The sequence below is a fragment of the Theobroma umbraticum genome, unplaced genomic scaffold (assembly GCF_002168275.2).
Source record: "Theobroma umbraticum cultivar Fairchild unplaced genomic scaffold, ASM216827v3 scaffold_204.0, whole genome shotgun sequence".
Taxonomy (NCBI): domain Eukaryota; kingdom Viridiplantae; phylum Streptophyta; class Magnoliopsida; order Malvales; family Malvaceae; genus Theobroma; species Theobroma umbraticum.
The window spans coordinates 1,263,771-1,279,358 of NW_018397267.1; the positions used below are offsets into that span (position 1 = coordinate 1,263,771).

General features: G+C 36.0%; 3 protein-coding genes across 8 annotated transcripts; 2 read left to right on the plus strand and 1 right to left on the minus strand.

The window, feature by feature from the left end:
* Positions 1 to 2,145: 2,145 nt before the first annotated feature.
* On the plus strand, positions 2,146 to 6,084 carry LOC110423971 (cysteine-rich receptor-like protein kinase 29). The gene is made up of 7 exons (XM_021438414.2): positions 2,146 to 3,019; positions 3,716 to 3,841; positions 4,113 to 4,237; positions 4,377 to 4,587; positions 4,809 to 5,046; positions 5,231 to 5,381; positions 5,491 to 6,084. The coding sequence occupies exons 1-7, from the start codon at positions 2,146 to 2,148 to the stop codon at positions 5,839 to 5,841; spliced, it is 2,076 nt and encodes a 691-aa protein (XP_021294089.1). The 3' UTR covers positions 5,842 to 6,084.
* Positions 6,085 to 8,972: 2,888 nt separating this feature from the next.
* Positions 8,973 to 12,480, plus strand: LOC110423973 (cysteine-rich receptor-like protein kinase 25). 2 transcript variants are annotated; one of them, XM_021438417.1, is made up of 7 exons: positions 8,973 to 9,767; positions 9,934 to 10,074; positions 10,161 to 10,363; positions 10,548 to 10,758; positions 10,980 to 11,217; positions 11,475 to 11,625; positions 11,718 to 12,480. In XM_021438417.1, exons 1-7 carry the CDS (start codon positions 9,011 to 9,013, stop codon positions 12,027 to 12,029), a joined length of 2,013 nt encoding a protein of 670 aa, XP_021294092.1. In that variant the 5' UTR covers positions 8,973 to 9,010; the 3' UTR covers positions 12,030 to 12,480. The 2 variants fall into 2 exon arrangements, with proteins under 2 accessions (XP_021294092.1, XP_021294093.1); XM_021438418.1 differs by having other exon boundaries at positions 9,937 to 10,074.
* On the minus strand, positions 11,889 to 14,087 carry LOC110423975 (antimicrobial ginkbilobin-2-like protein). Of its 5 annotated transcripts, none has more exons than XM_021438422.1 (4): positions 13,277 to 14,087; positions 12,889 to 12,942; positions 12,549 to 12,763; positions 11,889 to 12,025 (listed from the first exon to the last, which is right to left on the minus strand). In XM_021438422.1, the coding sequence occupies exons 1-3, from the start codon at positions 14,022 to 14,024 to the stop codon at positions 12,696 to 12,698; spliced, it is 870 nt and encodes a 289-aa protein (XP_021294097.1). In that variant the 5' UTR covers positions 14,025 to 14,087; the 3' UTR covers positions 11,889 to 12,025; positions 12,549 to 12,695. The 5 variants fall into 5 exon arrangements, with proteins under 5 accessions (XP_021294097.1, XP_021294098.1, XP_089640909.1 ...); XM_021438423.1 differs by having other exon boundaries at positions 12,549 to 12,767; XM_089784783.1 differs by having other exon boundaries at positions 12,549 to 12,767; positions 12,889 to 13,115.
* Positions 14,088 to 15,588: the final 1,501 nt, after the last annotated feature.

Sequence of the window (15,588 nt, forward strand, 5' to 3'; positions counted from 1 at the left end):
CTTGTTTCAGCACAAGTGGTAAAATTATAATTTTAAGAATTCTCACGTTGCTTGTATGTGAATGCTTGTCTCAATATTTTCTATTAATGAATGCACTAGAGTTAAAGAGTGAATCTTCCCCTCTAGATAAGGAGAGTTCCTCTTCTCAATAATATGCACAGTCTCGGTTACATCATCCCTAGTAACACAATAAACATTCCTCAATGTAAACAACGCCCATATTACAAGCAACGACCCCGTTACCCCTTGGAAGGGTTGTATAGGGATGATGTAACCTTGCGACTGTTTGATGTATAGGGCCCTGATTTAAATTTAAGTGCAAAAAGGTGCTGCATATACACAGAATCTGATTCAATTGCTACAGCAGAAAATTCAAAGGGTCAGAATTCAGTAAATATTAGTTTTCTCCATAGAAGTACGTAGCTATATACAGCTTCATAGATAAAATTTTTCAGAGGGGAGAGATACGCAATGGCAATGGGATTTTTAGGACTGCTTCTCATTTTTTATCCGGCTCTCCTATTCATTGCTACATTCACCCTTGGGACATCGATCGATCCTTCCACTATCATTGCGTAAACTGTAAAAGGTAACTGCACCATAAACAGCACTTACCAAGCCAACCTCGAAAGCATCTTCTCTCAAGTCACCTCTCTAACAGAGTTCTATTGTATGGCTTTTATAATCTGTCTGCTGGTAAAAACCCCAAGGAAGTCATTGCAATTGCACTTTTTAGGGGGATGGAAACCAAGATGATTGCAACAGTTGCCTCAATGACACGGTATTTGATCTCAGGCGGCAATGTCCCTTATCAAAGCAGGTGCTTGGAAAGTTGGATGGTCCCATATATACAGACTTCTAATTGTTGAATTTTGGGGTTTTTACCTACCAAAGGATATGCAGTATGCTCTTCTTAATTCAATTTTAAATCACACGCCTTTATAGGTAATTTACCTCTAATTTATTTTCATAAAAAATTAAGTATGCATATCATTCGTTTTGATTAGAAATGGGAAAAATACACCAAAAAAATTAAAACTTATTAAGTTTCATTTCAAAAATAAATATTTCATTAGAGCAATATTCTTTAGTATTCCGTTTGATAATTGTTTTCATAATTTTATAATACATGTTTAGTTGTGTATTATCATTTAAAATTTTATTAAACATTTAAAACAAAATTATTAAAAAAAAGGACTTCAAATCAGACACGAAATCTAGGAGAAAATTCTGAACGTCATCTTGTTGGGGCCATACAGCTGTAAGATTGACTTGTTGACCTCCTTCGGTCAAGTCAAGAACCCATTTGGTTTTGGCTGCTTCTATTTCAATTCTAAAATATCTTTGGAAAAAATTCTAATTTTTTTGTTCTCTTTTTTTGAACAGTAAGATCTTGAACATATAAATCAGATTGATATGTAACGATTATTTCTTTTTTTTTATTTCATAAAACATTTTTTGCCTTCTTTGGGTGTTCAATAAGTGAGTTTCCATAAAATTTTACAAAGTTCATTTCAATTCCATGATTGTATTGCTGTTAATTATTTGATGTTTTCCAAACATGATGATAATATTTGCCTGAGAATAAAATTCTATTGTAATTGATTTTCCAAACATAGAGTTAAAAGCTATGCAACAAAGAAGATAAAAAAAGGATAGTGACAAGACAATAGTCACAGAGGATGACATGTTCCATGATTTTATTTTTGAAGGTTTCTCTTTGGCTTTTCCAATCAAAATGAAAATCATAATATTTAATTTGAAATTTGTGTTAAGATATATATTATAGATCAAGTTAAACGTGAACAATTAAATTGAAAAAGGTGTTACAAAATCATAAAAAGTATTACTAGTGTCTCCTTTACCTTTATGAAGATTATCCATTAAGGATAATTTATTGTAATTTTAAAACAAGAAATTCTATTTCAATTCTAAAATATCTGTGGAAAAAAAAACCATGATTAAAGCAACAGTGGGAAAAGGGAAACTAGACTCTTTGTTGAGAATGCATTGTTATGATTTTATCTGTCGCATCCATCAGGGGTCATCTTGAGTCTTCAGCACTAAACAACAATTTATCCCGATAGTGACTGGCATGTGCTTGGTCGTATGCGTCGGGCCAAAATTTATACCATAAAAAGGAGTATGTTCTTAAAGTTTTCTACACCAAAAATTTGTGAAGGGCAAGGAGAGCCGCTGGCGATGGGGTGTTCAGGACGACTCCTGTTTTATTGTTCAGTCATCGTATCCCTTGCTGCTCTCGCCCTAGCAGATGAATCTGATCCTTATTTTGAGTGTCGATACGTTGAGGACAAAGGAAACTACACTGCAAACAGCACTTACCAGGCCAACCTCAATCGCATCGTCTCCCAACTTTCCTCTCTTACAGAATTCAATTACGGGTTCTTTAATCTGTCTGAAGGTGAAAGCCCTGACAAGGTCAACGCAATCGCTCTATGCTCGGGGGACAGAACCCAAGATGAATGCAACAGTTGCCTTAACCACACCGCAACAGTGCTCCTGCAGCGCTGCCCCTGGTACAAGGAGGCCACCGCATGGTATCAGTTTTGCTTGGTGAGGTACGCCAACCGAGACATCTTTGGACAACTGGAAAACGAGCCCCGTACTTGTGCCTACAACGAAATGAATGCATCGAACCCTGAGCAGTTCAATGATGGATTAAGTAAACTTTTGAATAATCTGAGCAACAATGCTGCAACCGGGGGTCCTCTTCGCAAGTATGCAGCTGGTAATGCAACGGCTGGTAACTTGCAAACGGTATACGCTGCGGTGCAGTGTACTCCTGATATGGACGAGCAAAATTGCACTGCTTGTCTAAATTACGGACAGCAAGAGTTTTTAAACTGTTGCAAGGGAAGGATAGGATGCAGGGTTCTTAGACCAACTTGTATCTTGAGGTATGAGGTTGACCCCTTTTATCAGACTCCAGTTCCTCTACCGTCACCGCCACCATCTCCAACACCACCTGGTCCAACTTCTCCTCCGACGCCAATAGGAGGTAAAGAATCTATCGCCTTTCTGCTAAAACATATCTTTCTTTTTCATTTATAATCAATATTAAGAACAGCAAGATCTTGAACATATAAATCAGATTGACAAGTAATGATTCCTTTTTTTTTAATTATTTCATAAAAAATTGTTTGGCTCCTTTGGGTGTTTAATAAATGAATTTCCATTATATTCTACAAAGTTTATTTCAATTCCATGATTTGATGTTTTCCAAACATGATGATAATATTTGTAAGAGAACAAAATTCTATTGTAATTGATTTTCCAAACATAGGGTTAAAAGCTGTGCAACGAAGAAGAAAAAAAGGGTGGTGAGAGGAGAATAGTCAAAGAGTGGGCTTAGTCAAGGGTGATGTAAGCAATAGATTTGAAATTTTAAAGGATGACGTTTTCCATGATTTTTTCAAGGCCTCTCCTTGACCTTCTCAATCAAACAATCAAATCTAACGAAACTCTGCAATCAAATCTTTATTCCTTCTAAGATACACAATAAGAACAAAAAAAAAATTCAAATATTGATTCAGTCTCTTGGCTTAAATGACAAAATAAGATTTTCTAAGAGCAAAGCACGAAAACCCATGAGACTACCAGATTCCAAGGGATCTTGGACTTGTGGGTTGTCTTTTAAGTTTATTTATGTATACTATGTTTGCTTAAATTCTACGTTTAATTTTGCGTTTTGCAGGGAAGGGCAATAACACTACTCGAACTGTCATCATTGTTATTGTGTCAGTTGTTAGCTTTCTGATACTAATTATCGTCTCCATATCCATCTTTTCAAGACGAAGAAAGCCATTGGAGAAAGTTGAAAGTAAGCAAATATATTGTGCTAGTTATGACATTAAATTTGACATGATTCGCTAAAATAGAATGCTATTACTTCACCTCCTGAAAAACAACACATTGGTGAGCATTGTACTATGGTCATAGACCAATTGCTGAGGAAACTGTACGATAAACAAGCAGAAGTTACATCTAGTATCGGGGAATAAGTTTGCATTGTGGCAGTAGAATGTCTTTGAAATGCATACAAAATGCCAATTATTATGTCTGCCTGAGTAAACATTTTGCCTTTTTTGCAGCTGCGGATGTTCAGATTACTGGGGCTGAGTCCTTGCAATTCGATTTTGCAACTGTTCTGGTTGCAACTAATAACTTTTCTGATGCAAATAAGCTTGGACAAGGAGGATTTGGAGCTGTTTACAAGGTAAAGATCAGCACTTCTATCAGAACAGAATATCAGTATAATTTATCTCAATTGATCATCAAATTCCAGCCTAAATTTCTAAAGCTTGGGGTCTAAATTTATCAAAAGTCACTTATGGTACGTTCTGTTATATTTTCAGGGTCAGCTTCCAAATGGACAAAAGATTGCTGTGAAAAGATTATCTAGGGGTTCTGAACAAGGAGATTTAGAATTTAAGAATGAGGTCCTGTTAGTGGCCAAGCTTCAACACCGCAATTTAGTTAGGCTCCTTGGTTTCTGCTTGGAAGGGCAAGAAAGGCTTCTCATCTATGAGTTTGTGCCTAACGCAAGCCTTGATCATTTCATATTCGGTACAGTTTCAATTTCACTTACAGATTGCATTCATAATAACTTCCTTCAGGTTTCCTGTTTTCAGAGACTTGAATACTTTGTTTATTATGTTTTTTAGCTGCATAGCCATCAACGGGGACATATTTTTAAACTGATCATAATACCCAAGAAAAAAACTATAATTCTAGACTTTGTTCCTACTCCATTAATAACTGATATAAAAAGTTTTGTGAAAATATAGATCCAATTAAGCGTGCACAGTTGGATTGGGAAACACGCTACAAAATCATAGCAGGCATTGCACGAGGACTCCTTTACCTTCACGAAGATTCAAGACTTCGGATAATTCATCGTGATCTCAAAGCAAGTAATATTTTGTTAGATATAGACATGATTCCTAAAATTGCAGATTTTGGAATGGCCAGGTTGTTTGGACAAGATGAATCACAAGCCAATACTAGTAGAATTGTGGGAACCTAGTAAGTATCAACATGTCCTAGTGAGAGCTTTGAATTGTTTCTTGTATGCATAGATTAATCTAGTATTTCATGCCGCAGAAATAGCATAGTAATATCCTATTTTCATAGAAACATTAGATATTATAATCAAGAGGCTTTCTTCACTTGTTAAATTGAGAATAATACAAGAAATGTTAATATGTAGTGGATATATGGCTCCAGAGTATGTTATTAATGGACAATTCTCAATAAAGTCAGATGTCTTCAGCTTTGGTGTACTACTTTTAGAAATCATCAGCGGTCAGAAAAGTAATCGCTTCCATTATGAAGAGACTGAGGAGTACCTACTGAACTTTGTAAGTATGATTCTGAAGAATAAAGTCATGTATTTGTTTCACTCTTGCTAAGCTCTAACATAATGCAAATAAAACGTTAATACAAGTGGAAATTAATAATTTCTTGCAGGCATGGAGAAATTGGAGAGAAGGGACAGCATTGAATCTCATCGATCCCACTTTGAGTGATGGTTCTAGAGATGAGATCATGAGATGCATCCATATCGGGCTACTATGTGTTCAAGAAAACGTAGCTAGCAGACCAACCATGGCTTCGGTTGTTTTCATGCTGAATAGCTTCTCCACCACCCTTGCGGTGCCGTCACAACCAGCATTTGCTCTGCAGAGCAACAATATCGAATCCGACAGGTCATCTTCATTAGGAAGTAATTCAAGGTCATCAGAGTCCAACCAATCCAAGAACAAATTACTCCCATTATCCCAGAACGAGGTTTCAATTACTGAACTATCTCCTAGATAGTGATTGGAAATTGTAAGCTCATTATCTTGAATTTCATTGCTATAAAGTATTATGTACTAGTTCAAGATGTAACTGTATATCTCACCAAGTGGGGTGAAAGTTTGGGTAGAAATCTCAAACTTATATTTTTTACTTATTGGCATAAAAAAGGGTACTGATGTTGCTTATGATCATCACTACCCAACATGTGTAACCTCATTGTAAATTTTTTTGGGTAAAATTTATCCATTTCTTTGCTCTTTTTATGTAGAATCTAAAGAAAATTAAAGAAATCAAATTTTTCTGAGCTCTCCCTCATCAAGAAACCTTTTCTTGACGTGGAGACCCTGCATACAAAAGCGACATCCCTCTTTTGAGTATCTTTGTAAGGATTCAAGTCCAAGGATTGACCCACATGATCCTCAAAAATTTAAATTGAAGTTACTAGTAGTGATGGATTTGGTGCCCGTTTGGCTTGGTTTATATTTAGTTTATTTACTACTTAAAAGTAAAAGTTAGGTCAAACAGAATTTCGTAAAAAACTCTTAAAAAAGAGTAAATTTTTTTTTAAGAATAAAATCTAAAAAAAATGCTTAAAAAAAGCTCCAATTAAGAGCATTCTTTTCTCTTTTTTTTAAAAAAAACATGCCAACTTATTAAAAGAGTTATTTTTCTCAAAAAGATCCTCTCTCTCAAAAAATACTCCTCTCTTTCTCCCTGTCGATTTCTCTCTCCTCTCTCCTTTTATGCAAATCAGGATTTTTTTTCTTCTTACAAAAATTAAGAGAAACAAAAACAAAAAAAATCAAAACTACATTAAGGTATTATTTTTTCCTTTTTTTAGTTTTGTTTTTCATTTTATTTTTTATCATTCTTTTTTTTTTTGGTTTGGGAAACTCTCTTTATTATTTGATATTTCTCAATTTATTGTTTGATATGACAATTATGTGATATTTATTTGTTTTTAACTTTTTTTTTGTATGTAATATTTATTGATTATGATTGAATAAGTCAAATAGGTTTGTTTATGTTAATAATTTGTTTGTGATAAATAGGTCTGAAAATAATACTTTTTCTAGGGCACATAAGACTTGGTCATCTCTATCTTTGGCCATTATATATGTATTAATTTATTCATGTTAATAATATGATTTTCTTGTTAACGGAATTGATTTAGAGGGATGGGAATTGACGCAAGAACATTAACACAGCTGCACTCCTAAGTCAATGCATTATGGTAGACTGTTATGTGCTCATAAATTAACAGGTTGACCTAATATACTTCAAATTAGGTTACAGTCAAATGATAAGGGTTAAACTATCAACCACCCATTCCATTGCTTTATGTGCATGTTTTAATCTTTAAGTTTGCTATAAGCTAATATTACTCTCATGAGAAGTTTCATGATGTCATATTGTATAAATAATTTTTGTTTTCTTCTTCACCCCTGATGGTTACAATATTTTAGCATGTACAAAAACTTCAAATTTTATGAAAGGGACATATTAGGTTAATGTAAAAAGTACTAAACAAGTTTCTTCATATTGTATGAATTAAATAACAATTCTTCGATAACTATAAGATATTAATTACCATTTATGATAATTTTAATTAAAATTAGAGTTTATATAAATTATTTTACCAAACAACTTATTTATAAAAAATAGCTTATAAAAAGTAAATTTACCAAATAGTTTTAACTTAATTTTAAAAGTTATTATTTTTTATAAGAGCTTTATAATAACTTTTAAATTAAAAAAAAAAGTCAGGTTAAACATGCTCTTAAATTGTTATATAAATCTTAACAATCACATTCACAGTAGATTTCACATTAGATTTAGGTGTGGGGTTCACAATCCCATCCACTCAAATATTTGATGTACTCTTCAAAGTCACAAATATTTGATGTACTCCTCAAAGTCACAAATCATCCATAGGACCAAGATCTCACAGTGAAAGCTCACATTGAACTAACAAAGGCTCTAATACATTTTGTAATGATCCAAGTTCAACCACCAACTCAGTAACTTTCTCCTAACTTTTACACAAAACCCATCAATTATACAGCAGACCCAAAGCAGAATCAAACAGGGCAAAGAGAAGCCCTACATGAGAGAGACAAATAAGTATTCAAACATTTTCAAAGTACAAATTTATTATCAAAATATTAATCTGTGTAATTAATTTAAAAATAAGTTGATATTGCTGATGAATGCAACAAAAAGTATTAGTAACTGAGACTAACAATGGTATACCGGTGTATGAGTAATAAAATTCACTTGTCAAAATAGAAAAAGTATTAGTAATTGAGATTTAGCTGTTGCTTTGATTTTGGTTGGGACTGGACTCCTTTTTATTTTCTTCTCGTTGGAAAATGGAACTGGAGAATTTATGACAAAAGATTTGCCAACATGAATAATAGCTTTCCAATTTCCCGAAATTCTGACTAATCTTGATTTGAATTTAATGTCAAAGGGCTAATAAGCTGAAAATGTTGCAAAATACATGCCTAATGCAACCTAAAAACTTGAATTGTGAGAATTTCATTTTAGAACCGTAAATGCTAGAAACTCATTCAACCCATCGGGCCTATTTCTTATCTTTGTTCTTTTCATATTAAAAGTGTAGGGGTGGTCGTGGGTGGGAGGAGGGAGGGGTTGAGCATGAAGTGGGGCCTTCGTTTCAAAATAAAACCCACGCTATGTGTCCAAGCTCGATGGCCCAAGCCTACTTGTCAATTCAGATGGTAAACTAATATGATTTGGTGGCTAAATCAGTTGACCATCCAAGTCTTAGCTATGCGTCAAGATGGCTTTGCCAAACCTTCTGTGAACAGCAACGCATTTGACGCATTCTTCCTGTGGGAACATTCCAAATGTTGGGATTACCTGGTGTCGGACATTGCAGAGTAGCCGTAGGAAGAAGTTATCTCCATTGCAGGCCTTAGAAAATGACTAATTCTCAACTTTCTTTGAAAACCACCAGGCAAGGAAGGTCAGCTGCGGTGACATCATTGATTTATTCATAGTACTAAACTATTAATTATCAAGGTGAGCAAAGTCAACAGGGTGCCGTGGAAGCTGGACACGAAGAGACGTCTTTTTACCTAATCCAAGCTAAATTTTTGAATCACCATTTTGCTTAAGGAAAACTCGCTAGCTGGCTAAATCCCAGGAGCATGAAAAAACCATGACTCTCCTTTACAAATCCAAAGCCTTTCTTTTGTTCTTGATCACAATCTCCGCGCTTACTAGCTTTATCACTTGCCAGTCACCAACATACAGTTATCACTATTGTTTGGGTCCAGATAATGATACCGCCACTGCTGGTTATAAATCTAACCTTACAGATGTCCTGGATTCTATATCCTCTAAAGCTTCCAATGACAGCTTTTATAATGATAGCTTGAATGGAATTTACAGTCTCTTCCTTTGCAGAGGTGATGTTTCTAGCGATGTATGCCAGGATTGTGTAAGCAATGCTACTCAAACACTCACACAAAGGTGCCCTTCTGATAAAAGTGCAGTCATATGGTATGATCAATGCATGCTACGCTATTCAAATATCAACTTTTTTGGCCTGGTGCGGCTTCTTCCAGGGGTGTTAATGTGGAATACTCTGAATGATACTTCACCTGATGAAGGAACTATCGGTGCCCAAGGATTGATTTTCTCTCTAGTTGATCACGCTCCATATACAGAAAATATGTTTGAAACAAAGGAAATGGTAGTGGGAAATGGACCAGACCGTAGGTATGGCCTCGTGCAGTGCAGCAGAGATCTCAATGTCAGTGCATGTTCTTCTTGTTTGAGAGACTTGTTAGACCAGACAGAGAATTGCTGCATAGAGAAAAGAGGATGGCGAATTTTAACTCCAAGTTGCTATATAAGGTATGAGATGTACCAGTTCTATGAGCAACCATCAGCTCCACCACCTGAGAATGAAGGTAAGTAAAACGGGCTTATTTCATCACCAGGCAATTTTTTCTTTCCCTTTATGGAAGCAGAGGATTATCCTGTTTTATGATAAAATTCAGACTGAATATATAAAAAAATAATACTCTAGTAATTTTGTCTGATAAATCAACATGATTGTTTGGTACAATGTATCAGCAGGAGATGGTAAGGGAGGCAACAGCACAAGGAAGACTATAATCATCATTGTATCATCGTTAGCAGGGGTTTTTGTATCAGTTCTGGTGGGTTTCTTTTTCTTGTATTATTCATCCTTAGTCAGGAAGAGAAGACAGGAAGGTAGATACAAGGAGGCCTTCCTACTTGCAGCTTCTTTTACTTTATTTTTTAGTCCAAATTTTAAACATTTAGTACTTGATACTCAGGCGAGGGAACAAGTCAAGTGATTTTGTTAAGAAGTTGTCAAGGATCAAAGCGTGCAGATTTGATGGAGGCAGGTATTCATCTATCAGATGAGGATCACAGCGGAGAGCTGCATCACATCAATTTAGCTACCATACAGTCTGCAACAAACAACTTCTCCAGGGGAAATAAGCTTGGAGAAGGTGGTTTTGGCCCAGTTTACAAGGTTAAAAGTAGTTCTTTGATCTCTAACCTTATTGTCAATTATTGAAATAATTTGCTGTGTAGGAACAGCAGAATGGTTCATATGCACATTAAAATGTTATGAGCCCTCATTCATTGACAGAAGTGCACAATTGAAATTGGTGTGGATATATCTCTTTGGATGACTAAAGTTTAAATGCTTTCAGGGAAAAATGCCTAACGGGAAGGAGATTGCAGTTAAAAGGCTTTCATTGAAATCAAGTCAGGGTCTTGAAGAGTTCAAGAATGAAGTGAAGTTAATTTTTAAGCTTCAACATAAAAATCTTGTGAGGCTATTGGGATATTGCTTGGAGGAAGAAGAAAAGCTTCTCATCTACGAGTACATGGCTAACACCAGCTTGGATGCCTTTCTGTTTGGTTTGTCTCTCTCTTTCTCTCACATGTCAAACTACTGTTAGATGATTCTTGTTTTTCTTTATGCCAAGTATCTATGAGGTGAACTGCATATGCTGAAAGTGTGGTGCATATAAGTGCATGTGAAAGATGAGTATCTGGTATAAGATATGTTTACTTATTTAGATCAAGCATTTCTCATAGCTTAGACTATTACTTTGTTCTTATGCTTTTCCGGAGAGCAGATCCAGAAAAATGCAAGGTACTAGACTGGGAAAAACGCTCAAACATCATTAATGGAACTGCAAGAGGCCTTCAGTATCTGCATGAGGATTCTCGGCTTAAGATAATCCATAGGGATTTGAAAGCAAGCAATGTTTTGTTAGATGATGATATGAACCCTAAAATATCAGACTTTGGAACAGCAAGAATTTTCGCAGGCAATCAAATCGAAGCCAACACTGAGAGAGTTGTTGGCACATAGTAAGTACTTCCATTTTTGTTCCTTCACGCATTAATTGTTGCAAAGCATCGTCAGGCTGAGATGAAGTCATCAGTGTTATGCCTCTAATTATGTTTCACCAAAATTTTCAATTGAAATGGAAAATGGGCAAAAAGATTCAAAATTCAAAAGAGCAATGATTACTAGGAAAATCTTGTACTAATCATGTGTTTTTTGGCTCACTGCATGTTAGTCCACTTTATATGTCCTATATGTAGTGTTTTACTTTCTTCTGCAGTGGATACATGGCACCAGAATATGCACTAGAAGGGTTGTTTTCAAACAAGTCTGATGTTTACAGCTTTGGAATCCTAACGCTAGAAATATTAAGTGGTAAAAAGAACAGGGGATTCTACCACCAGGACTGTGGCCAAAGCCTTATAACATATGTATACATCCTCTCTTTATTATCTCTTTCCTTGTACCTATCCTTAAGGCTTCTTTCCCTAATTAAAACCCTGTTACATATGCCCATGAGCAGGCATGGCAGCTATGGAACGATGGCAGAGGACTGGAGTTGATAGATTCAAACATTGCTGATGGCTGTCCTATTGACGATGTTGTGAGATGGATACACATTGCATTATTGTGTGTTCAGGATGACCCTGCACTTAGGCCTACAATGTCATCAGTTATTCTCATGCTTGGGAGCAGATCAGTTAATCTCCCCCAGCCATCATCGCCTCCATATTCTGCAGCAAGATTTGTTACAACATCTGATCTATCTTCAACTACTCAGACAGAGACAGGGATTCTAACATCTGATCAGTCTTCAACCACTGCAGCTTCCTAGCTCAGAAGATGAAGTATTAAAAGAGACAGACTTAATAGGTGACCTTACAGGTTCTGACTATAGTTACTTTTGGGGAGAATGATGCATTCTGTGCTTGCAAATACAAAGAAAAAGGAAGCTCTAGTTAATTCATCCTTAACATTCTTCATATATACTAATTTTTAGCTTTACTGGCATATTTCCATCCTGTAGAATTGCTGTAATGACAAAAAAAGGCAAGTTGCAACATCACCCGAGAAAAGTCTTTTCCCCAGTTTTGAGAATCTGTTTTGCCAAGAAATGTAAAAAACAATTTTGGTAACCAGTAAAGACAACAGGCTCATTGTGTATGCAAAGCTATGATATTCATGTAAATACTGACAACAACATGAAGATACCCAAGGAAGTGCTGATAAGCTTATATCGAAAATATAGATTAGAATTCCAATTACCAGGTATTTGGTAAATTACCTCGAGCAAAATTAGCCATTAATAAAAAAAAACTAAGAACAAACATCGAAGACTTTATAGCTGACTCACCACTCATGAGTTGTGACTCTGATTTGCAAGGTATTGAAAAATCACCAGAAATCATTATACAATGCACTACAACTAGGTCCTCAGGGCTCCCGTTCTTCATTTCTTCTTTATTCTGCAGTACCAACTCCTCATTCTGCACCAGGGAAGCTACTGTCTATCAACTTTCACTTTGAACAGGTCCTTACTTGCTTTTGCAAAGCTCAGGCTTCCCATATCTATCTGTGAGAAAGATGAAGAGACTTTCTACTGAAATATTAATCAGGAATAGCTCAAAAATCAAGAACCAGTGCCAAGGAAAAGGACTAAAAGCACAAAAAATTTCAATAACAAAAGAAATTGCCTGATTCAGGAAAGTTGGCTTGCCAATATGTACGGCTGGTGTTAGCGAACTTTTCTGCATAGATTGAAAGTACTACATATGAAAAAAATTGTTGGCTGCAGACCCCGATTTCAACCTTCTAAATAACATACTTGAATAGCCAATGAATGATTATGGCACATAGAAAAACATTAGGACTGCGATTGTTATGCCAGTTGCAACTCCATGCAAGGACAATCTCCTAGAACCTGTTTAGCATTATAGAAATAGTTCAATTTCATTTATTCTCTAAATAATTTCAAGGATTATACTAAACTTATGATAATGTTATGCAGTGGAGATTTGCAACAAATACGAAAAATTTTGTCTCCATCAAGGGAAACTAATGAGCAAAGCAATCACAACTAACCATTTTTAGGGATGGAGATGTTGAAATAGAACTGGTAATCATGGTACCACATGCTACAACTGGACCCGTAAACCTCCCATCCTCTCTTATTCCCAATTGTGGTTCTAAATGTCACTAGCTGAGTATCCAAGCACTTGCTACAGTCAGTTCTACTAATATCCCTGGTACACTGAGCCATGCCATACCTCTTCCCAAATTGGCCTGCATCCAACACTGCAGTGTGAAACATCAAAGGCTGCTTTGGTGCTGTTGTTGCAACTTCACTCATGAAGATGAGTCCTTTGGAGACCACAGATGCATCATCAAAGTTGGTGTCATTGACTCTTGCCATAGAAGATTGATCCCAAACACCAAAGAAATGCTCATTTGAATAGCGAAGAAAGCACCATGTGAGCCAGACCTGAACCTTTCTGCTCTTTGAGCAGTCATGCAGGGCCACTGCAATAGATTCTCTTGTACAATTAGCACAATTTTCTGTAGAGACATCCTCTCTGCATTGTATAAGACCATAAATCTTCCCTGAGCTCCTTCCCACAGTGGTTTTAAAGAAGCCGTTGTGCAGAGGCCCTTTTTCAGTTAGTAAACTCAGAAGGTTGTCAAGATTGATCCTGAATGAGCTTTCAGATGTAGAATTATCAGCTTCTGAACATTGCCAACCAGAATTCACATCGCTATCAGCACGGCATATGCCAATTGACAACATTAGAACTAAAAATATAATGAAACTTGGGCCACTGAAATCCAGCATTTCTTAGTTCTGTAACTCATTTATATCTCGTTGCCCCAATGGAAAATACGAAGTGCTAGAGATGAGCCGTTTCTTCTTCAGTTAACCTTGAATTAGCGAGTGTCAAATAAAGAAAACAATAATTACATCTCTCCCGTCTGTTTGTTAAAGGTCAACTCTTGAGCTTCGATGCCAGGCAAGCATTTTTGTTCTTAGCCATTACAAGTTTAAAGTCAACTGCAACTAGTTGCACATACTTGAGTATATATTTACCTCACCTCTCCAAAAGTAGTAAAGAACAGAAAGATTGGATAAGTACAACTGATAGCAAGTTTGAAGTTCATAATAGTAAGATGGGTTCTTTCTTATTGCAAGAATCCAAGGCATTATTAAGTCAAAAAGGGCCTAGGATTGGTGCACAGACGGTTACATTCTACAAACTGGCTGCATTTTCCCGAGACAAATTAAGCACCTAGAGGCCTAGCTTAAAAGAAAAATGGAAAAATTGGAAGCATTTCTTAAGAGCCATACCACAATTTTTTCAGAAGAAAAAAAAAGATATTAACCATTTTTCTTCTTTAATTTTAACCACACAGAAAAAGTAGGTCATTTGTGGCGGACGTTTCTTTGCATCAATTAGCAGCAGAAGAAGAAGTTTGTCTCTTGCATGTTTCCCTTGGACCACTGATGTGATCTTAATGGAGATACCACTTTGATTGATATCAATCAATTCTGAAACATGCCCTGATCCTGAAACTCTAAGGGATCTACTATTATAATTCCCGGTCAGGACATGTTCTAGAACTGTTGTAATTACTAAGATGTTCTGATGTTCCTGCTTTCTGCTCCAAAATGATGAACAACTGAGAAAATGCAATTCTCATTGCGCATGCCATCTAAGTCCATGTCTTTAACAAAAAGTTTCATATGCAAGCAGAAAAGAATTGCTATCAGAACACCAAAAAGTAAAAGATTGGGTGTGACCGATGCAGAGTTAACTAATCATAAATTGACAACTTATGACACATGTTTCAGCATTTAAAGGCGGCTGTATATAAATATAAAATATAAATATATATTATATATATTAAGCCATTAATGAAGACAAAAGTCAACATAGAAATGAATGTCCTTGAGTTCCCCAACCCTTGAACATCCGATTTGTTTTTTCACGATAAAAACAATGGGTTAGGAATGTCAAGCCTGATTGGCCGAAAGTGACAATGTTTTCTTTCTTGTCGTCCATATCCAGATCAACAAAGTTCTTGGCAGCACTCTTTAGCAATCCAAACCGTGTGTATGCGCAGAAAGACAGCCACCGGAAATATTTTCTTTGCAGGGAAGCTTCCCCGAGAGCCGCTAGGCTGTTAATGGGTCTACCGAGTTGGGATTGTGCTATAATTCCAAGTCGACAGGATATTGCTAGGCCCCTTGTTCACAAATGGAAAGCCATCAGTTTTCATTCTATGGCCTTTTGGCTAGATCAGGAGGCGTTTTATGAGTCACGTGGATGACTACAAACTATTTAGTGATAAGGGAAAGAAAGAAAAATCAATGTTCGAATAAAACAAGGAATAGAAAATGT